General features: G+C 52.2%; 1 protein-coding gene across 1 annotated transcript in view; it reads right to left on the bottom strand.

Annotated features, from left to right (window-relative positions):
* The window catches only part of LDLRAD2 (low density lipoprotein receptor class A domain containing 2), a 39,266-nt gene extending 15,638 nt beyond the window's left edge, over positions 1 to 23,628 (bottom strand). The window contains exon 1 of the mRNA XM_065421487.1: positions 23,496 to 23,628. Coding sequence (XP_065277559.1) covers positions 23,496 to 23,628 — 133 coding nt within the window. The remainder of the gene's footprint in view (positions 1 to 23,495) is intronic.
* Between the last annotated feature and the right edge of the window lie 799 nt (positions 23,629 to 24,427).

The raw sequence follows: 24,427 nt of genomic DNA, 5'->3' as shown, positions 1-24,427 counted from the left end.
AATTCGACGTTATTGGCCTCCGGGAGCTATCCCACAGTGCTTCATTGTGACCGCTCTGGACAGCACTCTCAACTCAGATGCACTGACCGGGTAGACAGGAAAAGGCCCGCGAACGTTTGAATTTCATTTCCTGTTTGCTCAGCGTGGAGAGCACAGATGACCACGCAGAGCTCATCAGCACAGGTAACCGTGATGGAGTCCCAGGATCGCAAAAGAGCTCCAGCATGGACCGAACGGGAGGTACGGGATCTGCTCGCCATATGGGGAGATGAATCAGTGCTAGCTGAACTCCGTAGCAGTAAACGAAATGGCAAAATATTAGAAAAGGTCTCCAAGGCCATGAAGGACAGAGGCCATAACAGGGACGCACAGCAGTGCCGCGTGAAAATTAAGGAGCTACGGCAAGCCTACCACAAAGCCAGAGAAGCAAACGGAAGGTCCGGGGCAGAGCCGCAAACATGCCGCTTCTACTCGGAGCTGCATGCCATTCTAGGGGGTGCAGCCACCACTACCCCAACCGTGTGCTATGACTCCCTCACTGGAGAAACACACAGGGAAGCGGGTTCGGGGTACGAGGAAGATGAGGATGGAGATAATGTAGATAGCTCACAGCAGCAAGGAAGCGGAGAAACCGGTTTCCCCAACAGCCAGGATATGTTTATCACCCTGGACCTGGAACCAGTAACCCCCGAACTCACCCAAGGCGTGCTCCCAGACCCTGAGGGCACACAGGGGACCTCTGGTGAGTGTACCTTTGTAAATATTACACATGGTTTAAAAGCAAGCGTGTTTATTGATTAATGATTAATTTGCCCTGGCAATCGCGGCCAGTATAGCTACTGGAAAAGTCTGTTAACGTGTATGGGGATGGAGCGGAAATCCTCCAGGGACATCTCCAGAAAACTCTCCTTCATGTACTCCCAAAGCCTTTGCAAAAGGTTTCTGGGGAGGGCTGCCTTATCCCGTCCGCCATGGTAGGACACTTTACCACGCCAGGCCAGTAGCACGTAGTCTGGAATCATTGCATAACAAAGCATGGCAGCGTATGGTCCCGGTGTTTGCTGGCATGCAGACAACATCCATTCCTTATCGCTCTTTGTTATCCTCAGGAGAGTGATATCATTCACGGTCACCTGGTTGAAATGGGGCGATTTTATTAAGGGGACATTCAGAGGTGCCCCTTCCTGCTCTGCTGAACAGAAATATTCCCCGCTGTTAGCCACGCGGTGGGGGGGAGGGGTGAAGTGATCATCCCAGAGAATTGGGTGTGTGGGGGAGGGGAGTTAGTTGGGTTTGTGCTGCATGTTAACCCGGAAACCGCAGCCCCTCCTTTTACATTGCAAACCCATTTTAAATGGCCAACCCAACGGGTGCTTGGTATGGGAAATGAGAGCACTACGTTAAGAAGGTTAAAAAAGCCAAAAGACTGTGTCTTACCATGGCTGCCTGCAAGCCGAAATCTGTTGCCTGGCACTGCGTGAGTGATCTCTCACACCAAACCGGCAGGCCCTCAATATAAGAGGAAAAATGCGACCTTGTAACGAAAGCACATGTGCTGTGTAATGTGAACAGCAAAATTTAACGTGAAAGAGTGTACCCATTGTTCTCTAAAATGTGTCTTTTTTAACCACCTCTCCCTTCTCCTCCACCAGCTGCAAATGTTTCTCCTTCACAGAGGCTAGTGAAGATTAGAAGGAGAAAACGGAGGACGTGGGACGATATGTTCACGGAGCTCCAGATGTCCTCCCACGCTGACAGAGCACAGCAGAATGCGTGGAGGCAGTCAATGTCAGACTACAGAAAAGCACAATATGAACAAGAGGAGAGGTGGCGGGCTGAATCGCGGGATGAACAGAGCAAGTGGCAGGCTGAAGATGATAGGTGGTGTCAGCTTGCAGACAGAAGGCAAGAGTCGATGCTCCGGCTGCTGGAGCATCAAACTGATATGCTCCAGCGTATGGTTGAGCTGCAGGAAAGGCAGCAGGAGCAGAGACCGTCGCTACAGCCCCTGTGTAACCAACAGCCCTCCTCCCCAAGTTCCATAGCCTCCTCACCCAGACGCCCAAGAACACGGTGGGGGGGCCTCCGGCCACCCAGTCACTCCACCCCAGATGATTGCCCGAGCATCAGAAGGCTGGCCTTCAATAAGAGTTAAAGTTTTAAACTGCAGTGTGTTCTTTTCCTTCCCTCCTCCCCCACCCATCCCGGGCTACCTTGGCAATTATCCCCCTAGTTGTGTGATGAATTAATAAAGAATGCATGAATGTGAAGTAACAATGACTTTATTGCCTCTGCAAACGGTGCTCGAAGGGGGGAGGGGAGGGTGGGGTGGTTGGTTTACAGGGAAGTAGACTGAACCGGGGGGGGGGGCGGAGGGTTCATCAAGGAGAAACAAAGAGAAGTTTCACACCGTACCCTGGCCAGTCACAAAACTCGTTTTCAAAGCTTCTCTGATGCGCACCGCGCCCTGCTGTGCTCCTCTAACCGCCCTGGTGTCTGGCTGCGCGTAATCAGCGGCCAGGCGATTTGCCTCAACCTCCCACCCCGCCATAAATGTCTCCCCCTTACTCTCACAGATATTGTGGAGCGCACAGCAAGCAGCAATAACAATGGGGATATTCTTTTCGCTGAGGTCTGAGTGAGTCAGTAAGCTGCGCCAGCGTGCTTTTAAACGTCCAAATGCACATTCCACCACCATTCGGCACGTGCTCAGCCTGTAGTTGAACAGGTCCTGACTCCTGTCCAGGCTGCCTGTGTACAGCTTCATGAGCCATGGCATTAAGGGGTAGGCTGGGTCCCCAAGGATCACAATAGGCATTTCAACATTCCCAACGGTTACTTTCTGGTCCGGGAAGAAAGTCCCTTCCTCCAGCTTTCGAAACAGACCAGAGTGCCTGAAGACGCGAGCATCATGTACCTTTCCCGGCCATCCCACGTTGATGTTGGTGAAACATCCCTTGTGATCCACCAGGGCTTGCAGCAGCATTGAAAAGTACCCCTTGCGGTTTATGTACTCGGTGGCTTGGTGCTCCGGTGCCAAGATAGGGATATGGGTTCCGTCTATGGCCCCACCACAGTTTGGGAATCCCATTGCAGCAAAGCCATCCACTATGGCCTGCACGTTTCCCAGAGTCACTACCCTTGATATCACCAGGTCTTTCATTGCCCTGGCAACTTGGATCACAGCAGCCCCCACAGTAGATTTGCCCACTCCAAATTGATTCCCGACTGACCGGTAGCTGTCTGGCGTTGCAAGCTTCACAGGGCTATCGCCACTCGCTTCTCAACTGTGAGGGCTGCTCTCATCCTGGTATTCTGGCGCTTCAGGGCAGGGGAAAGCAAGTCACAAAGTTCCATGAAAGTGCCCTTATGCATGCAAAAGTTTCGCAGCCACTGGGAATCGTCCCACACCTGCAGCACGATGCGGTCCCACCAGTCTGTGCTTGTTTCCCGGGCCCAGAATCGGCGTTCCACGGCATGAACCTGCCCCAGTAACACCATGATTTCCACATTGCTGGGGCCTGTGCCTTGTGAGAGGTCTATGTCCATGTCAATTTCCTCATCACTCTCGTCGCCGCGCTGCAATCGCCTCCTCGGCTGGTCCTGGTTTTGCTTTGGCATGTTCTGGCTCTGCATGTACTCCAGGACAATGCGCGTGGTGTTCATAGTGCTCATAATTGCCGCGGTGATCTGAGCGGGCTCCATGATCCCAGTGCTAGCTATGGCGTCTGGTCTGAAAAAAGGCGCGAAACTAGTATCTGACGGACATGGGGAAGGAGGGAGGGAAGGAGGGGCGAGTGACGACATGGCGTACAGGTACAGGGAATTAAAATCAACAAAGGTGGCTGTGCATCAGGGAGAAACACAAACAACTGTCACACAGAATGGCCCCCCCCAAAGATTGAACTCAAAAGCCTGGGTTTAGCAGGCCGTTGATTTCACGGAGGGAGGGAGAAGCAAATGAATACAGAACAAATCTATTTTTTACATCTTAAGCTGGCAGACGACGGTGCAGCATGACTGATAGCCCTCGGCATCTTCTGGGTGCTTGGCAGAAAATACTGGGCGCTTGGCAGAAAATAGCATACTACGACTGATAGCCATCATCATCAAGACAGTTCTACAGGACTGAGCATGTCTGCCCAGGTGCCCATGATTGACAGCCACTGCAGTACGATGACGACGGATACCAGTCTTAATATACCATCTTCTACCAAAAGGCAAGGGGCTGCTGCTGTGTGCAATGCAGCCCCACGTCTGCCAGCACCCAGATCGCCCTCGGCCTCTTCTGGGTGCTTAGCAGAAAATACTGGGCGCTTGGCAGAAAATGGCATACTACGACTGATAGCCATCATCGTCATTGTGAAGGCAGCAGAATATGACTGGGGGGATGGGGGACTGGGGGACATATGGAGTTCCAGCCACTGCTGTACGATGACGACGGTTACCAATCATAATACACCATCTACTGCCAAAAGGCAAGGGGCTGGTGCAATGCAGCCCCATGGCTGCCAGCACCCAGATCGCCAATGAAGGCTACCAGTCATGCTGCACCGTCTACCGCCAAAAGGCAGTTAGCTGCTGCTGCGTAGCAATGCAGTACCACGTCTGCCGGCACCCAGATGACATATGGTGACGGTGAGCTGAGCTGAGAGGGCTCCATGCTTGCCGTGGTATGATGTCTGCACAGGTAACCCAGGTAAAAAGGCGCGAATCTATTGTCTGCCGTTGCTCTGATGGAGGGGGAGGGGCCTGATGACATGTACCCAGAACCCCCCGCGACACTGTTTTGCATCATTCAGGCATTGGGATCTCAACCCAGAATTCCAATGGGCAGCGGAGACTGCGGGAACTGTGGGATAGCTACCCATAGTGCAATGCTCCGGAAGTCGACGCTAGCCTCGGTACTGTGGACACGGTCCGCCGACTAGAGCACTTAGAGCATTTTATGTGGGGACACACACAATCGGCTGTATACAACCGATTTCTATAAAACCGGCTTCTATAAATTCGACCTAATTTCGTAGTGTAGACATACCCTGAACCTTTTCTAGTGCCAGTATAGCTTTTTTGAGATGAGGAGACCACATCTGTACGCAGTATTCGAGATGTGGGCGTACCATCGATTTATATAAGGGCAATAATATATTCTCAGTCTTCTCTATCCCCTTTTTAATGATCCCTAACATCCTGTTTGCTTTTTTGACCGCCTCTGCACACTGCGCGGACATCTTCAGAGAACTATCCACGATGACTCCAAGATCTTTTTCCTGACTTGTTGTAGCTAAATTAGCCCCCATCATATTGTATGTATAGTTGGGGTTATTTTTTCCAATGTGCATTACTTTACATTTATCCACATTAAATTTCATTTGCCATTTTGTTGCCCAATCACTTAGTTTTGTGAGATCTTTTTGAAGTTCATCACAGTCTGCTTAGGTCTTAACTATCTTGAGCAGTTTAGTATCATCTGCAAACTTTGCCACCTCACTGTTTACCCCTTTCTCCAGATCATTTATAAATAAGTTGAATAGGATTGGTCCGAGCACTGACCCTTGGGGAACACCACTAGTTACCCCTCTCCATTCTGAGAATTTACCATTAATTCCTACCCTTTGTTCCCGGTCTTTTAACCAGTTCTCAATCCATGAAAGGACCTTCCCTTTTATCCCATGACAACTTAATTTACGTAAGAGCCTTTGGTGAGGGGCCTTGTCAAAGGCTTTCTGGAAATCTAAGTACACTATGTCCACTGGATCCCCCTTGTCCACATGTTTGTTGACCCCTTCAAAGAACTCTAATAGATTAGTAAAACACGATTTCCCTTTACAGAAACCATGTTGACTATTGCTCAACAGTTTATGTTTTTCTATGTGTCTGACAATTTTATTCTTAACTATTGTTTCGACTAATTTTCCCGGTACCGACGTTAGACTTACCGGTCTGTAATTGCCGGGATCACCTCTAGAGCCCTTTTTAAATATTGGCGTTACATTAGCTAACTTCCAGTCATTGGGTACAGAAGCCGATTTAAAGGACAGGTTACAAACCTTAGATAATAGTTCCGCAACTTCACATTTGAGTTCTTTCAGAACTCTTGGGTGAATGCCATCTGGTCCCGGTGACTTGTTACTGTTAAGTTTATCAATTAATTCCAAAACCTCCTCTAGTGACACTTCAATCTGTGACAGTTCCTCAGATTTGTCACCTACAAAAGCTGGCTCAGGTTTGGGAATCTCCCTAACATCCTCAGCCGTGAAGACTGAAGCAAAGAATCCATTTAGTTTCACCGCAATGACTTTATCATCTTTAAGCGCTCCTTTTGTATCTCGATCATCAAGGGGCCCCACTGGTTGTTTAGCAGGCTTCCTGCTTCTGATGTACTTAAAAAACATTTTGTTATTACCTTTGGAGTTTTTGGCTAGCTGTTCTTCAAACTCCTCTTTGGCTTTTCTTATTATATTCTTGCACTTAATTTGGCAGCGTTTATGCTCCTTTCTATTTGCCTCACTAGGATTTGACTTCCACTTTTTAAAGGAAGTCTTTTTATCTCTCACTGCTTCTTTTACATGGCTGTTAAGTTGTAGTTTCTTTGTCATGTTGTAGTTTATCCCAGTTACCATTTACCTCTATGTCCTTAACTACTCTCTCTTTCAGACTTTGTTCCAAGACTTTGCATACAACTGAGGTCAAACTAACGGGTCACTTTTTTTCCTTCTCTTAAATATAGAGACTACATTTGCAATTCTCCAGTGGGTCGTGGTTGTGCTGACACCACGGTTACAGTCTACTGGACTGTTCTTGGCCTCCCAACAGTGTTGCCCAATGGCCAGAGTCAAAGCGGCAGCTCTTGGGTTTGGGCTATGTGGCCTAATGGCCCAAGACAATATGGCCGCCCACAAGCACAGGGCCATGTGGCCTACTGGCCGGAGTCAATATATTGACCCTCAAGTGTAGGGCTGCATGTCCTAGTTGCCAGAGTCAATAGAGCGGCCCTTGAGTGCAGGGCGGCCTGGCTTAGTGGCAAGAGTCAATATAGCAGCCATTGAGTGCAGGGCTGTGTGGCCTAGTGGCCCGAGTCAACACAATGGCTCTTGAGTGCAGGGCAGCGTGGCCTGACTACAGTCAATACAGCAGCCCTTGAGTGCAGGGCAGCACAGCCTAATGGCAAAATCTGGGTCGGGGTAGGGGGACCAGGCCCACCCAACTCCACCGGGTCCTGACCCAGGGCCCTAACAGTGGCAGAGTGGTCCGCCACTGGGTCAGCAGGGAATCCACCCGCAATATGCTGACCTTACACAGATGGGAGATACCACTCACTCCACCTCCTGGGTCACTTCCTACCGGGCTTTCTGAAGCTTCAGTCCAGATGGCATCATGGTCTCCGGGTTCCTCAGCGCATTTGACTCCCTGAGACTCTGACTCCAGCCAGTTAACTGTAGGCAACAGGTCTCCAGTTTGGGTCTCCAGCTCCCGCAGGCAAGGGCTGTAATGACTCCTGGGCTGGAGCCTCCACCAAGCGCTTTCCTTCTTGGCAGTCAACCCAGACTGAGCTTGCCTACTCTCCTTTATACTAGCACAGCAGTTGGAGCATGCCCAGCAGGGTCTGCCCATAGTGTGGGATTAAGCCTTTCCTGTCTAGTGTTGGGTATGCACACCCCACCACATCCAGTCAGAGAGTATGAGTCCCAAGTTTATGGATTTATTAAAAACCCTTGCTATTGGGCTTGCAATTTCATGTGCCAGTTTCTTTAATGTTCTTGGATGGAGATTATCTGGGCCCCCGATTTAGTCCCATTAAGCTGTTTGAGTTTGACTTCCACCTCGGATGTGTAATTTCTACTTCCATATGCTCATTCCCATTAGCCACCCATCCACTGCCCCCAAGCTCCTCATTAGCCTTATTATAAACTGAGACAAAATATTTGTTTAGGCATTGGGCCAGGCCTAGATTATCTTTAATCTCCACCCCATCCTCAGTGCTTAGCGGTCCCACTTCTTCTTTCCTTGTTTTCATGTTATTGATATGACTGTAGAACTTTTTACTATTGGTTTTAATTTCCATTACAAGGTCCAACTCTGCTTAGCTTTTGGCAGTTCTCACTTTATCCCTACACTCTCTGACCTCCAAGAGGTAGCTGTCCTTGCTGATCCATCCCATCTTCCATTCCTTTCAGGCATTCTACTTTCTCTTAATCACCTGTTTGAGATGTTTCAGAGTAGCAGCCGTGTTAGTCTGTATCCGCAAAAAGAACAGGAGTACTTGTGGCACCTTAGAGACTAACAAATTTATTAGAGCATAAGCTTTCGTGGGCTACAGCCCACTTCATCGGATGCATAGAATGGAACGTGTGTTCCGATGAAGTGGGCTGTAGCCCACGAAAGCTTATGCTCAAATAAATTTGTTAGTCTCTAAGGTGCCACAAGTACTCCTGTTCTTTTTGAGATGCTTGCTCATCCAGTTTGGGCTGCAAACTTTCCTTAGGGATTTTTCCTCCTTGCTTGAGCTGCAGGCTTCAGATAGTTGGACTTAAAGAAATTCCAAGCCTCCTCCACATTGAGATTCTTGAGTTCTTATTGAAGATGTGTTGCTCATGTCCAGTCCAATGTAGGTGTGTGTTCGCCCGGAGCACCACCACTGGAAAGTTTTTCCCTCAGTGGTATCCGTTGGGTTGGCTCTGGTGCCCCCAGGAGTCGCATCCTCATGGTGTTGGTATAAAGGGCCCTGCCACCTTGCCACCCCCTCAGTTACTTCTTACTGCCTGTGATGGTCGCTGGAACTGCTGTTGTCCCTGAGTTTTTCCACAAGTATTTCTTATTAAGTATTTCTACATAATTCTTTTTGTAGTGTTTAAGTTTCAGTTAGTTAGTTAGTAAGCTGACCCCGCTTAATGGGTGTGATGCTGTATGGAATATGGGTGACCATTTATAATATGATTGATACCAATATTACAATATTGCAATGAATCTTACAAAATATGCCATGTAAGGTATTAGTGGAAAAGTTATGATTGGTTAAATATGATAATCAAGTTTGTATCATCTTTGTAGTGCGAGTTATAAATATGTGGTATTATTTGTATATCAAACTTGTGCTGTGTTTCTGAGTGACACCCCAGATTGGCATTGGCACTATCCAGCCTGCTTGATGGCCTATCAAGGGCAATCAGCCATACAATGAACCCATTGAGAGAAGCCAGGAGCTACAACTATGAGTCAGCAGGACACCTAGGGTCATGCCTGTGGACAGGGGACTCCAAGTGCTTTTCCAGGTCCATGTGCTGTGAGCTTGTGTTTGGGACAGAGGATGTACAAGCCACATGGCAAAGGATAGAAAAGCTGCATCTTCTCTATTTTGTCTTCAATCCGGCTTCTTACCTCTGAAGTAACTTCTCTACAAACTGAAGCTCTGAACACAGGACTGATAGACCCATCCAAGCTGTGGATGTGTTTCAGAGGGTCTTTCAAGCTAGCAAACTCACCAATGCTGCTAAGATCCTGATATATGGACTCTGAAGTCTTATGTATGTGTCTGATGGCTTTGACCATTTAACAACTCTCTTCTCGTTCTTTTCTTTTCTAATAAACCTTTAGTTTTAGTTACTAAAGGATTGGCTGGCAGCATGATATTTCAGGTAAGATCCAAACTAATATTGACCTGGTAACGTGGCTGGCCCTTTGGGGATCAGAAGAACATTTTATATAGTGTGACAAAGCTCTGTCCTTGTCTCCGTGGGTCCTGCGTTTCCTGACGGATTTCGCTAGCCTCAGAGGCTCACTGTGACCCTCCCCTTAACCCGTCTCTCTCTAGAGACAAGGGTCACAGTCTACTGAGCCATTTTCATCATAAGCTAGCAAGGGAGGTGAGGAGAAGCAACCCTCCCTTGCACAGTCTCTGTTGTCTCCCAGTCTCAGTGATTAATCAGGGGGCAAAGGGGGGAGCCCGGGCCTGCCCTCTACTCCGGGCTCCAGCCCAGGGACCCTAATAGTATCAGCTATGGTAGCTGACCTTTTAGGAACAGGACATGTACAATTCCCTGGGCTACTTCCCCACTGCAGCCCCCACTTCCTCAAGCTCCACTTCACCCTTACCTCAGGGCCTCCTTCCTTGTACCTAGTATGGTGTATACAGCTCAGTCTCTCCAACAGCACAACTTCTCAGCTCCTGACATGCGCACTCACCTGAGTGACTGGGAGGCTTTTTAACTAGTTTCAGCCAGCCCCTGATTGGCTTCAGGTGTCCCAATCAACCTAGCAATCTCCACTGCCTTCTGGAAAGATCTTAATTGGCCCCAGGTGCCTTAATTGACCTGGAGCAGCTGCCATTTACTTATCCTGGTACCAGGGATTTGTTTAACCTGGGGCTAATATATCTATCTCCCATTACTTTTCTATAGCCATCTGGCCTTGCCCCGTCACAATAGTGAGCAGAATTTTTTAAATAACTCCTCACCTTACTGGATCTATTTGTTGATTGGGAGCCAGAGAACTGGAATGCAATAAAGGGGGCTGGATGATTTCTATTTTTTAGCTTCTTGATAACCAATGTGGGGAATCAGGAGCACAGTTTGTGACTGGTTGGTGAATCTAACTACAGTATTAACCTCCAGTTCTGGGGGAATCTGCTCTCCTTTTGCAGCCCGTCCTGACCTTGGCATTTTCAGTGTGGGCACCTCGGGTCACAGCAGGGTTAGCCTGAACCTGGTGCCGGGGCATGCCTCGATCCCTGGGGTTTAAGACGTGTGTTGTGCCATAAGCCGATGCCGGTTAGTGACCCACAATCCAGCTGCCTCAAGTGTCCGAGGGAGGCCCACATGCAGGAGTGTTGCAGGATTTGCAAGGGCTTCAGGCCCCAAACGAAGAGGGACAGGGACACCAGACTGAAGTTCCTCCTTATGAAGGCAGCGCTTTGTCCTCCTTCAGAGCTGAGTCACACTGACCCGGCACCAAGCACCCCAGCATTTCTAAGGGAGGTGCAGCGCTGTTCTGCTTCTCCGGTGCTGAGGAAGGACTCTGCTTCTATGTTCCAGGACTCCTGGCACCGAAAGTCATCCCTGGTGCCAAGGAAGACAACGCCAGAGGATCCCCATTTGAACCGCTTGCAACATGCTCTCTGCTCTACCTGTCCTGGGAGGTGGCCTTTCTGGGCACCATTACTTCTGCTAGAAGGGTCTCAGAGATCCAAGCTCTTACTTCAGAACCACTGTACATGGTCTTCTTCAATGACAAGTTTCAGCTATGGCTGCACCCGGCCTTCCTACCAAAGGTGGTCTCACAATTCCATCGTAACCAGGTTATCTTCCTACCAGTCTTCTATCTGAAGCCACATGCTAACAGGGAGGAACAGAGACTCCACTCATGGGATGTTGTGTGCGCACTAGTCTTTTACATAAAAAGAATTCAACCTTTTGAGACATGCACTCAGCTTTTAGTAGCCATTGCAGACAGAATTATAGGCCGCCCAGTCTCAGTCCAGAGAATTTCATTGTGGATCACTTCCTGTATCCATACATGATATGACCTGGCAAAGGTCCCAGTTCCTCCGCTGACAGCCCATTCTACAAGGGCTCAAGCATCAGAGGTGGCATTCGTGGGGCAGGTTCCAATTCAGGCAGGGCCGGTGTAACCACTAGGCCAACTAGGCGGCCGCCTAGGGTGCCAAGATTTGGGGGTGCCAAAAAGCAAGCCATGGGAAGAGCATCCCAAGCTCCTGTGGGGCCGTGTGCGCCTGTGGCCACGTGGGGGCGGGGGCTGACCGTGGGGAGGGGCGAGGCGGGCTGCAGAGCCAGTACCAGATTTACCATAGTGCCACTGGTGCCATGGCACCGGGCCCATGGTCCAAAGGGGCCCCGGCCAGGCCCGCTCGTCTCCACCCTCCCCCCCCCCCCCGCCGTGGGGGCAGAAGCTTAGTGCTGCCGGCTCCTGCTGCAGCAGGGCAGGCTCTGCCGGCAGCCAAGCTCCTCCCCCGCCTCTTCCCCCAGCGTGCTACGTTCCCTCCCCCCCCCAGCCCCTGATCAGCTGTTGGCAGGAGGGAGGGGGAAGATCGGAGCCACAGCACGCTCACCGCTCCAGGGAGGAGGAGAAGAGGCACAGGTGGAGCCTTGGGGAAGGCGCTGGAATCGGAGCATACCCCCTCCAGCCTCCTGCATGAGCACCCCCACGACCCCAGCCCACACCCCCAGCCCTCTGCCCACCCTGACCCCTGCACCCCCCTCACACAGCCTAGCCCCCTGCCCTTACTCCTGCATCCCCCCTCACACCTCCCCAGCCAGCCCCCTGCCTGCCCTGACCCCTGCACCCGCCTGACACACCCCCAGCCCTGACCCCTGCACCCGCCTGACACACCCCCAGCCCTGACTCCTGCACCCCCCTCACACACACCCAGCCCCCTGCATCCCCTCACACCCCCCCAGCCCCCTGCACACCCCCCCACACCTCCCCAGCCCCCTGCCCTGACCCCCCACACCTCCTGCCCACCCTGACCCCTGCACCCCCCCTCACACAGCCTAGCCCCCTGCCCTTACTCCTGCATCCCCCCTCACACCTCCCCAGCCAGCCCCCTGCCTGCCCTGACCCCTGCACCCGCTTCACACACACCCAGCCCTGACTCCTGCATCCCCTCACACACACCCAGCCCCCTGCATCCCCCTCACACCTCCCCAGCCCCCTCCCCTGACCCACCCACACCCCCTGCCCACCCTGACCCCTGCACCTCCCCCACACCTCCCCCAGCCCCCTGCCCTTACTCCTGCATCCCCCCTCACACCTCCACAGCCAGCCCCCTGCCTGCCCTGACCCCTGCACCCGCCTCACACACCCCCAGCCCTGACCCCTGCACCCCCCCATACATACCCAGCCCCTACCCTGACCCCTGCACTCACCTCACACCTCCCCAGCCCCCTGCCCTGACCCCTGCACCCCCCCACACCCCCAGCCCCCTGCCTGACCTGACCCCTGCACCCACCTGACACACCCCCAGCCCTGACTCCTGCACCCCCCTCACACACACCCAGCCCCCTGCATCCCCTCACACACACCCAGCCCCCTGCACCCCCCCCACACCTCCCCAGCCCCCTGCCCTGACCTCCCACACCTCCTGCCCACCCTGACCCCTGCACCCACCTCACACAGCCCCAGCCCCCTGCCCTGACCCCTGCACCCCCCTCACACACACCCAGCCCCCTGCACTCCCTCTCACCTCCCCAGCCCCCTGCCCTGACCCCCCCCCACACTCCCTGCCCACCCTGACCCCTACACCTCCCCCAGCCCCCTGCCCTTACTCCTGCATCCCCCCGCACACCTCCACAGCCATCCCCCTGCCTGCCCTGATATCTGCCCCCCCCACACCCCTGCCCACCCTGACCCCTGCACCCCCACACACACCTCCCAGCCTCCTGCCCTGACTCCTGCATCCCCCTCACACCTCCCCAGCCCGCTGAACCCCCCCACATCCTGAGCACCAAATGGGAGTTCCTGCACCCCCCCATTCCCACCTGCACCCCTCGCACCAAACAGGAGCTGCCCCATGTAAGCACTTCACACCCCTACCTCCTGCCCCAACCCTGAGCCCCCTCCCTCACCCTAGCTCCTGGCCAGACCCCGCACCTCAACATTTTTTACAATATTTGGAAAGATCATTAAGTGGTCCGTCAAGACCCTCCGTGCTTTTCAAGTGGTCTGTGGAAAAATAAGTTAGACTACAAGAACAATCAAGGTACCTCACTTTATTTTCATTTACTTGTTATTACTTATAGAAGAAGGATGAAGAAAAAAAGAATGAAAAATGGGGGTGGGGGGAGATAAGAGAGAATGTTCTTTTTCTTGGCTGGGTCCCAAGGAGGGGCCCCAGAAATGGAGCCGAGCACAGGGCCGGGGGGCCCCACTAACTTTAAATCCACCACTGGCTGTCACGTCACCTGGGCTGGGGATACTGTGTCAGCTGATCCCCACAGTCTCCAACCTACCTGGGCAGTACAGCAGACATGGCCCTGCCCACTAGCTCAGGGGTCGGCAACCTATGGCATGTGTGCCAAAGACGGCACGTGAGCTGATTTTTAATGGCACACTGCTGCCTGCCGGAGTCCCGAGGACACTCTGCCAGTGAGGGGCAGAGCCCGCGCCGCCCCAGAGAGGAGCCGCCTCAACGGCCTGCCCGTGGGCTCCCGCATCTCCTCCCCTGGCGAGGAGCCCTGCATGGAGGGGCCCGCTCACCTGGGCCGCCTTGGTATAGCTGGCCATGGTGGATTGGCGGCGCGCCGGGGGAGCGGGTTCGCTGCCGGACTCGGTCCCGACTCCCGGTGGCAGTAAGCGGGGGCGGTGGAGGCGGGAGAGGCCAGCGCCGGCTGCTGAGCATCCCCGGGAGGAGGCGCCCGGCCGCGGCCATGGATCGGTACTTGCTGTTCGTGAGCTGGGAGGAGCGGAGAGCCCCGCGGCGCTGAGTGCATAGCAGGTGCGGGCGAGCGGGAATCGGTGGTGGCCAAAGAGCCCTGGGGCGAGGAGCTCACATACCTCGGGGTCATGTGCCGCCCGGAGCGGCTCCTCCAGACACAGCCAGAGGGGACTCTCTCACCGGGGGGCGCTAGTTGCGCTCATGTGGTGCACCGCGGGGCCCCGAGTGGGTGAGCCAGTTGGGGGCCGCAGGAGTGGGGGGAGCCCTCTGCCCTGACCCCCTCTCACACACACCCAGCCCTCTGCCCTGAGCCCTGACCCCCCACACACACACCCAGCCCTCTGCCCTGACCCCCCACACACACCCAGCCCCCTGCCCTGATCCCCCCTCACACACCCCAGCCCTCTGCCCTGAGCCCTGACCCCCGACACACACCCAGCCCCCTGCCCTGATCCCCCCTCACACACCCCAGCCCTCTGCCCTGACCCCCCTCACACACACCCAGCCCTCTGCCCTGAGCCCTGACCCCCCCATACACACCCAGCCCTGACCCCCCCCACACACACCCAGCCCTCTGCCCTGACCCCCCACACACACCCAGCCCCCTGCCCTGATCCCCCCTCACACACCCCAGCCCTCTGCCCTGAGCCCTGACCCCCGACACACACCCAGCCCCCTGCCCTGATCCCCCCTCACACACCCCAGCCCTCTGCCCTGACCCCCCTCACACACACCCAGCCCTCTGCCCTGAGCCCTGACCCCCGACACACACCCAGCCCCCTGCCCTGATCCCCCCTCACACACCCCAGCCCTCTGCCCTGACCCCCCTCATACACACCCAGCCCTCTGCTTGACTCCTTCTCACACACCCCCATGACCTCAGCCCTGACTCTGGCACCCCCACATACCCAGCCCCCCCCCCGACACCTGCACCCCCCTCACATGCCCCCAGCCCTCTGCCTTGACTCTTGCACCCCCCACATACCCAGTGCCCCCACACCCCATGCACCCCCACATCCTGACTCTTGCACCCCCCACATACCCACCCCCACCCTGAGCACCAAATGGGAGCTCCTGCACCCCCCCATTCCCACCTGCACCCCTGGCACCAAATGGGAGCTGCCCAGGTAAGTGCCCCACACCCAAATCTCCTGCCCCAACCCTGAGCCCCCTCCCTCATTCTAGCTCCTGGCCAGACCCTTCACCCCCAGCCCTGTGCTCAGTGCACTCCCACCCTCAGCTCAGTGCAGAGAGAGGAAGAGAATGGGCCAGAACCAGGGAGAAGGTAGGTACCCATTGTATGAGGGCAGGGCCAGGACCCCAGACCGGCAGCGGGCTGAGCGGGTCTGGCAGCTGGCATCCCCGCTGGCAGGAGCTGGTGGATGGAACCCCTGAGCGGCAGTGGGCTGTGGGGTCCCGGCCACCGGCCCCGCACAGCCCGCTGCCGGTCTGGGGTTCTGGCTGCCGGACCCTTGCCAGCCAGGGTCCCGGCCGCAGGCCCCACTCAGCCCGCTGCCGGCCTAGGTGAACAGAACCCTAGACCAGCAGTGGGCTGAGCGGGCCGGCGGTGTAAGATCAACATTTTAATTTAATTTTAAATGAAGCTTCTTAAACATTTTGAAAACCTTGTTTATTTTACAATACAACAATAGTTTAGTTATATAATATATAGACTTATAGAGAGAGACCTTCTAAAAAACATTAAAATGTATTACCGGCACGCGAAACCTTGAATCAGAGTGAATAAATGAAGACTCGACACACCACTTCGGAAAGGTTGCCAACCCCTGCACTAGCTCCTCTCCACTCCCTAGCACACCCACCCCTTGCTTCCCACCGCTTAAAGCTTAGCCTTCTCACTTTTAAAAATGATGGCTTGCCCCCGCCCCCCAGGCTTTTCTTGCAGCCCTGTTGCCAGCAGTCCCAGGCTGGGCATGAGCTCCTTCGCTCGGTACACACACAGACAGGGACACAGACACACAGACAGGGACACAGACACACCTAGCACACACCCTGCTGCCACACACAGGGACAGACACACACAACCAGCACACCACCATGCACAACCACCTGCTCACACACAGAAACACAACCAGCACACAACCTGCTCACACACACACAACCAGCACAAAACCTGCTAACACACACAGGGGGACACACAACCAGCACACACCCCACACATGACCACCTGCTCACACACAGGGACACTTTTACTTTGCAGTCATCGACACAGCAATACATTCGGTTGAAGAAAGATTCACATTGATGCAGCAAATTAGTTCAGTATTTGGCTTCCTATATGATGTTTACAGTTTACAGATTTTAAGATCCATGCTATGTTGTGCAAAGTGAAAACAATAACAATGTCAACACTGTCAGGTTATTCATTTATTTTCATTAAATATGTAGACTAAATAATGAAATTAATAATTTTTTAAGCCGAACATGTATTAATTCTAATGAACAATGCCACATTATGCAGTATTCATTTTTGAAAGTTTATAATAAGGGATGCTTCAGGAGGAGGGAAGGGGGGGGCGCAAGGTGGATGTTTTGCCTAGCGTGCAAAATATCCTTGAATTCAGGACATCTGTAGAGTGGTGATGTGGTCGTCCAGCCACACATTCAAGTCACACTATGCCATCACCCAGCAAGCTAGAGATGACGCAGGCTTTGGCCGATGGTGCTACACTCAGCATGCCAATGAACTCCAAACCCTCCAGCTGTGCCACTGCTTGGGCGTCACCTCCATTGGAATGGACATGCGTTGGCACTCGAGTTCCTGACCTTCTGTAACTGTTGTTCTTCGAGATGTGTTGCTCATGTCCATACCAACCCCCACCCCTCTGCCTGCTCCTCTGTCAGAGTTAGCTGGCAAGAAGGAACTGAGGGGGCGGTGGGTCAGTAGGGCCCTATATACCATGCCATGAGTGCGTGACTCCAGGGGGCACCAGAACCGACCCGACGGATACCACTGAGGGGAAAGCTTTCCAGCGGTGGTGCTTGGGGTGAGCACACAGCTGCATTGGAGTGGATATGAGCAACACATCTTGAAGAACACCAGTTACGGAAGGTCAGAAACAGTTTTTCTTCAGTCCCCAGTCCATTTCCAAACTAATTCCCTTCATTTTTAAAATTTTGCTCTTTTTAAATCAAGGACTCTAGTTGCAGACCTGTTTTCATTTACCCTTCCATTTAGTTTAAACTGAATTAATTCATGATCATTCGAACCAAGGTTGTCCCCTACAACCAATTCTTCTATGAGGTCCTCACTACTTACCAATACTAACTCTAAAACAGCACCACCTCTTGTTGGTACGGTGACTGTTTGGTGAAGAAATCTGTCAGCTATCACATCCAGGAATATCTGGGTCCCACCACTATTAGTAGCACTTGTCCTCCAGTCTCTATCTGGGAAGTTAAAGTATCCCATAATCACACAATTCCTGATAGTGTTTATTTCATTAAAATATTAAAGAGGTCTCTATCCATATCCAAATCAGATCCTGGAGGTCTGTACCAGACACCAAACTCTATCCCAGTGGAGCCTCTGCTGGTCCCATTGATGCTCTGACTCTAGCAAAACTGGACAGATCCTTGAGAATTTACCCTGGCTGGCATGCAAAGGTGAGACTCTCTTGGTAAGCTCCCAGGGGTGAGAGGAGCAAAGGAGAGCGGCAAACTTAAGAACATAATAACGGCCATACTTGGCCAGACAAAAGGTCCATCTAACCCAGTATCCTGTCTTCCGACAGTGGCCAATGCCAGGTGCCCCAGAGGGAATGAACAGAACAGGGAATCATCAAATGATCCATCCCATGTCACCCATTTCCACCTTCTGGCAAACAGAGGCTAGGGACACCATTCCTGCCCATCCTGGCTAATAGCCATTGATGGACCTATCCTCCATGAATGTATCTAGTTCTTTTTTTAGCCCTATTATAGTCTTGGCTTTCACAACATCCTCTAGCAAGGAGTTCCACAGGCTGACTGTGCGTTGTGTGAAAAAATACTTCCTTTTGTTTGTTTTAAACCTGTTGCCTATTAATTTCATTTGGTGACCCCTAGTTCTTGTGTTATAAGAAGGAGTAAATAACACTTCCTTATTACTTTTTCCACACCAGTCATGATTTTATAGACCTCTATCATATCCCCCCTTAGTCATCTCTTTTCCAATCTGAAAAGTCCCAGTCTTGTTAATCTCTCCTCATATGGAAGCTGTTCCATATCTCTAATCATTGTTGTTGCCCTGTTCTGAAGCTTTTCCAATTCCAATATATCTTTTTTGTGGTGACCACATCTACATGCAGTATTCAAGATGTGGGCACACCATGGATCTATAAAGAGGCAATATGATATTTTCTGCCTTATTATCTATCCCTTTCTTAATGATTCCCAACATTCTGTTCGCTTTTTTGACTGCCGGTGCACGTTGAGGGGATGTTTTCAGAGAACTATCCACAATGACTCCAAGATCTCTTTCTTGAGTGGTAACAGCTAATTTAGACCCCATCACTTTTTATGTATAGCTGGGATTATGTTTTCCAATGTGCATTACTTTGCATTTATCAACATTGAATTTCACCTGCCATTTAGCTGCCCAGTCACCCAGTTTTCTGATATCCCTTTGTAGCTCTTCACAATCTGCTTTGGACTTAACTATCTTTGGTAGTTTTCATAGAATCACAGAAGATTAGGGTTGGAAGAGACCTCAGGAGGTCATCTAGTCCAAACCCCTGTTCAAAACAGGACCAATCCCAACTAAATCATCCCAGCCAGGGCTTTGTCAAGCCGGGCCTTAAAAACCTCTAAGGATGAGGATTCCACCACCTCCCTAGGAAACCATTCCAGTGCTTCACCATCCTCCTAGTAAAATAGTTTTTCCTAATATCCAACCTAGACCTCCCCCACTGCAACTTGAGACCATTGCTCCTTGTTCTGTCATCTGCCACCCCTGAGAACAGCCGAGCTCCCTCCTCTTTGGAACCCCCCTTCAGGTAGTTGAAGGCTGCTATCAAATCCCCCTTTGCTCTTCTCTTCTGCAGACTAAATAAGCCCAGTTCCCTCAGCCTCTCCTCATAAATCATGTGCCCCAGCTCCCTAATCATTTTTGTTGCCCTCCACTGGACTCTCTCCAATTTGTCCACATCCTTTCTGTAGCGGGCCCTCCAAAACTGGACGCAGTACTCCAGATGTGGCCTCATCAGTGCCGAATAGAGGGGAATGATCACGTCCCTCGATCTGCTGGCAGTGCTCCTACTAATGCAGCCCAGTATGCCATTAGCCTTCTTGGCAACAAGGGGACACTGTTGAATCATATCCAGTTTCTCGTCCACTGTAATCCCCAGGTCCTTTTCTGCAGAACTGCCACTTAGCCAGTCGGTCCCTAGCCTATAGCGGTGCATGGGATTCTTCCTTCCTAAGTGCAGGACTCTGCACTTGTCCTTGTTGAACCTCATCAGATTTCTTTTGGCCCAATCCTCCAATTTGTCTAGGTCACTCTGGACCCTATCCTTACCCTCCAGGTATCTACCTCTTCCCCCAGCTTAGTGTCATCTGCAAACTTGCTGAGTGTGCAATTAATCCCATCATCCAGATCATTAATGAAGATGTTGAACAAAACCGTCCCCAGGACCGACCTCTGGGGCACTCCGCTTGATACCGGCTGCCAACTAGACATTGAGCCATTGATCACTACCCATTGAGCCTGAGGATCTAGCCAGCTTTCTAGCCACCTTATAGTCCATTCATCCAATCCATACTTCTTTAACTTGCTGGCAAGAATACTGTGGGAGACCGTATCAAAAGCTTTGCTAAAGTCAAAGCTTTTGACTTATCCACAGAGCCAGTGGATTAAGTAGCAGAGCAGCTGGAGCCCGGGAAGGGAAGTGCCCGGCCGGCGGCTGGGGTCCGGAGGCACGGGGGCTGCCCGAAGCCGGTAGCGCTGGCTCGGGCAGCTTGGCTCTTAAACAGAGCCGAAGTCTGAGTCAGGGGAGGAGCAGAGCAGCCGCGGGAGAGGAAGTGCCCGGCCGGTATTTTTCCCGGACATGTTCGGCTTTTTGGCAATTCCCCCCGGACGGGGGTTTGATTGCCGAAAAGCCGGACATGTCCGGGAAAAACCGGACGTATGGTAACCCTAGTACAGAGAAGCAGATCAGGTTTTTAGCTCTGGCATTACCTAGGGAGGTGGTGGAATCTCCTTCCTTAGAGGTTTTTAAGGCCCGGCTTGACAAAGCCCTGGCTGGGATGATTTAGTTGGGGATTGGTCCTGCTTTGAGCAGGGGGTTGGACTAGATGACCTCCTGAGGTCCCTTCCAACCCTGAGATTCTATGATTGTTTTAGGCTAGGGTTTAGGGTCAAAGCCAAATCAGGACTAGGACTTGTGTCTGGATTTGACTCAGGGAAATCTCAAACTGATCTTCTAATATTTTGGCCCAAAACGTGTAACTGTCTGACCTGGTGAGATCTGAGCCATCTTGAGTGGTGCAGCTCGCACAAGACCAGCTGTTCTAATAAGATTTCAGCCGGGTGGGAATTCGAACTAGAGAAATCCAACCCCACCTGAAACACAGGGGGGACTGGATTGGAGGTGCCAGTTCGGATCCATGTCTGGGTGAATCCTGGCCCCACTGACATCAATGGCAAAACTTCCTATGGGGCCAGGATTCTCTCTCTCTTTTTTTACAGCAGAGAAAACCTTGAATGGGTTAAACATTCTGTGCTGTGCTCTGGTGCCCGGTGCGGGGTAGCCAGCACGCACAGAGTTACCCAGAGGCTAGGACATGGTGACGAGGGCACTCCAAACTCTCCTGGGGTCCATGTGCCCTTGTCCACCCGCCCACCCACCCAGGCGTGCTGGAACACCGTGTATAGTGGGGTGCTGAGAACCATTGAACCAAACTGTACGGAAACCACTTCAATCCAGGGGGTGCAGCAGTTCCAGCACATATGCACCGACCTACGTCCTCTCCTCCCAGTGTAGCCTGTGCCCCTCTCAGATGCTTCCTTGAGGAAGATGTCTCTTTCTGTCTGACCCCAGTTCATTCCAGTTCCCAGGGGAAGGGAATGTAGGAGACAACCCTGCAAAGTGAACTTCACTGAAACCCAGAGGAAATGGGTTGTGATGGAATTTCCTTCATTACCTCCAAACACTTCCCCGCTTTTCCTCATGGGTATTAAAGTACTAAATCCAACACAAGAAAGCACCTACCGCTCTGTAGCAGGGTGGACACCCACTCCTGCCTGGGAAGGGTTAAAGCCAGCCCTGCAGAGGGCTGGGGCTGTGGAAGAAAAGCTACCTAGGCTGATTGGGGAAGTAGCCGCAGCTGGGCCACGCCCCAATCAGGCCCCAGCTGGCCTGTATAAAGAGGCTGGGAGCCAGGAGCTCAGCAGTCTTTCTCTGTATTCAGAGAGAGAAGGGTCTGGCTGTAGGGAGCTTGAGACAGGGTGCCTGAGTGGAGCAGGGCTGGGGAAAGGTGGAGGAGTTGGGGAGCTCCAGCCTGGAAAGCCCCAGGCTGTGGCCTAGCATTGGGCCAAGGGTACTGGGGGTTGCAGAGGCAGCCTGGAGATAGGCCAAGGCAGCAGGTCCAAACCCAACCTTGCCAGTGATGAGTAGGCTGATACTGCAGTCTGCCCCAGGGAGTGGGGCTAGATGGTGACTGGCAGTAGCCTTACACTGAGGTGAGGTGGGGTTAGTGGGTGGGGGTTCCCCTGGGAGGGGAGACCCAGTGTGTGTGGGTACTGCCAGGGGGCAGCACCCTGAGCAAGGGGCACTGGGGTCCTGGGAGGGAGGCAGATCACTGGCCTGCAGAGGGTGCTTTGGAGGCTGGATCGAGCTGATTCCCCAGACAACCAGCAGGAGGTGCTGCAGGGGTGAGTCCAGCCTGCTTACATGCTCCTACCCCAAAGGGTTTGACTCCTGGACTCTGCTCTAGAAACACCCTCTTAATGTTTCCACCTCCTGATGGGGAGCCACCCCTTCCAAACTAACATTTGCTTAGGCCAGTAAGATTACTGGGCTGGTGAATTACATGCAATGAATGCGTTCATTCTCTATGGTAAGACAGCTATTGATAATTCTAGCAGTCCACAATGGACAATAGATAGCTTTCTGTCTATGGTGCTGCTAAGGCACCTGTCACTGTCTTGGCTAGCCAGACCTGGATGTGACAGAGAGCCAAATGCAGCACTTGGTCACACCCATACAAGCTCCTTGTGCAGCTTACTGGGGCTGCACAAGGGTGAGAGAGGGCTGCATTCAGCCACAGGACTAAGGTCGAAATGCTGCTCTCCAGTCCACACTGGATCTCTTACCCATGCCGCAGAACAGAGGGGAGAATTTTGTTCCAAGGCGAATTAATAGGTTCTACCTACTCGGTCATGTTTCCCTGGACAGAAGATGCCATGTAGGACTCATACTGCCTGGCTGGACTCATTGAGCCTGATTTTCCTCTAATTTCCACCAGTTTCACACTGGTGGGACTCCATTAACTAGAGCAGTTACTCCTGATTTGCACCTGCAGAAGTGAAACAGGAATGATGGTAACAGTGATTCTTCTTGCACGGTGAATGAGAGTTTGGCCTCAACACCCTAGGAAAAATGTTAATTTCAAACAGTCTGTCAAGTAGCTGTATGTGAATGCCAACGTGTCATTGCACAGCTCAGCACAACATCAGGGCCCTTGAAGTGTGCCAAATGTCTTCCATGCTTAGAAAGGTCGCAACTAGCAGTGAGGACACACAGGCAAATACACACAGGGGCACAGCCAATCATGATTTGGGAAACTACTGATGGTCACCTGCTAGCCACAGGTGCCTGTCTCCCCTCAGACCATATGAATCATTCAATATTATGCAGCCGCCTTTTAAACCAGGAAAAATAGCAGCATCTGTGTAGGCCATGCACATATCTCTCCCCATCCTAGTGAAACCGTTTAGCTCTCACCTATGCGAAGATAGGAAGGAGTGTGGCTATAGTGCATGTCAGATATGCACTTTAGATTCAAGTGTAAAGTCAGGTTTCTACTAGTAAACCAAATAGAGAGCTCGAGTTCTGGATCAGCCCAGCTGGGGAGCAAAAGAAGCAGTCTGGAAAAACCACCATACCTGTTTCTATGGACGAGACCTCCAAGGCCGTGAAGTTCAGCAGAACCAGCCACTTTGATAGCATATGCAAGTGACCCCCCATCTTTGTGTTTCCTTTTTCAGGAGCCCCAAATCCCAAGCTACAGCGATACATGAGGAAGTACCGGCCAGGCCAGCAGCAGCTGGTAGACTGAGGAGTGTGGTGACCTCCTAGCTTTCAGTGAGCAAATCAAGCTGGCGGTTGCTGTGACATGGGAACAAAGGGGAGCAGCTGATCCGCTCATTGCGAAAGGCAGCAGCCCCGGTTGTTGATTAAAAGGCAGAGGACTTCTTTTTCTTGTGCAGGCACAATGACTCCTAGAGCTTTACTTTTGTCCTTGCTTCAGTCTGCTTTTTACGGTCAGGATTTGTGTTGGTGGGTAGCCATGGCAACTATGGGAATTTGATGGAGCAGTAGAAGAGCCAAGGGGAACAATAAAACATGCTGCCCCAGGAACCTTCAATCCATTACAAGACTAAAAGGCATCTATATGGTGACAGCAAACCGACATGGACAATATCTAGCCAGTGAGGATGAGGGCACAGCTGCTGGGCATGGACATGCCACGGCACTAACAAGATAGGTATTCGGAGATCCAGGCTAAAAACGATGGGCTCAGGACTGATTTAGAACTGAGGGAAACTACTCAGGCCCTGCTTCCATTAAGTGCTTGAGCACTCCCATCAAAGTCAGGGGGAGGGATAGCTCAGTGGTTTGAGCATTGGCCTGCTAAACTCAGGATTGTGAGTTCAATCCAGGGGCAAAAATCTGTCTGGGGATTTGAGCTTTGAGCAGGGGGTTAGACTAGATGACCTCCTGAGGTTCCTTCCAACCCTGATATTCTATGATTCTAAATCAGTGGAGCTACACAGGCCCTTCAAGGGAGGCACATGCTGAATCCAGGCCATAAAGA

Source organism: Emys orbicularis, chromosome 22 (genome assembly GCF_028017835.1).
Source record: "Emys orbicularis isolate rEmyOrb1 chromosome 22, rEmyOrb1.hap1, whole genome shotgun sequence".
NCBI lineage: Eukaryota > Metazoa > Chordata > Testudines > Emydidae > Emys > Emys orbicularis.
The sequence above is the reverse complement of the archived record's forward strand: the minus strand, read 5'-3'. Positions and strand labels throughout refer to the sequence as shown.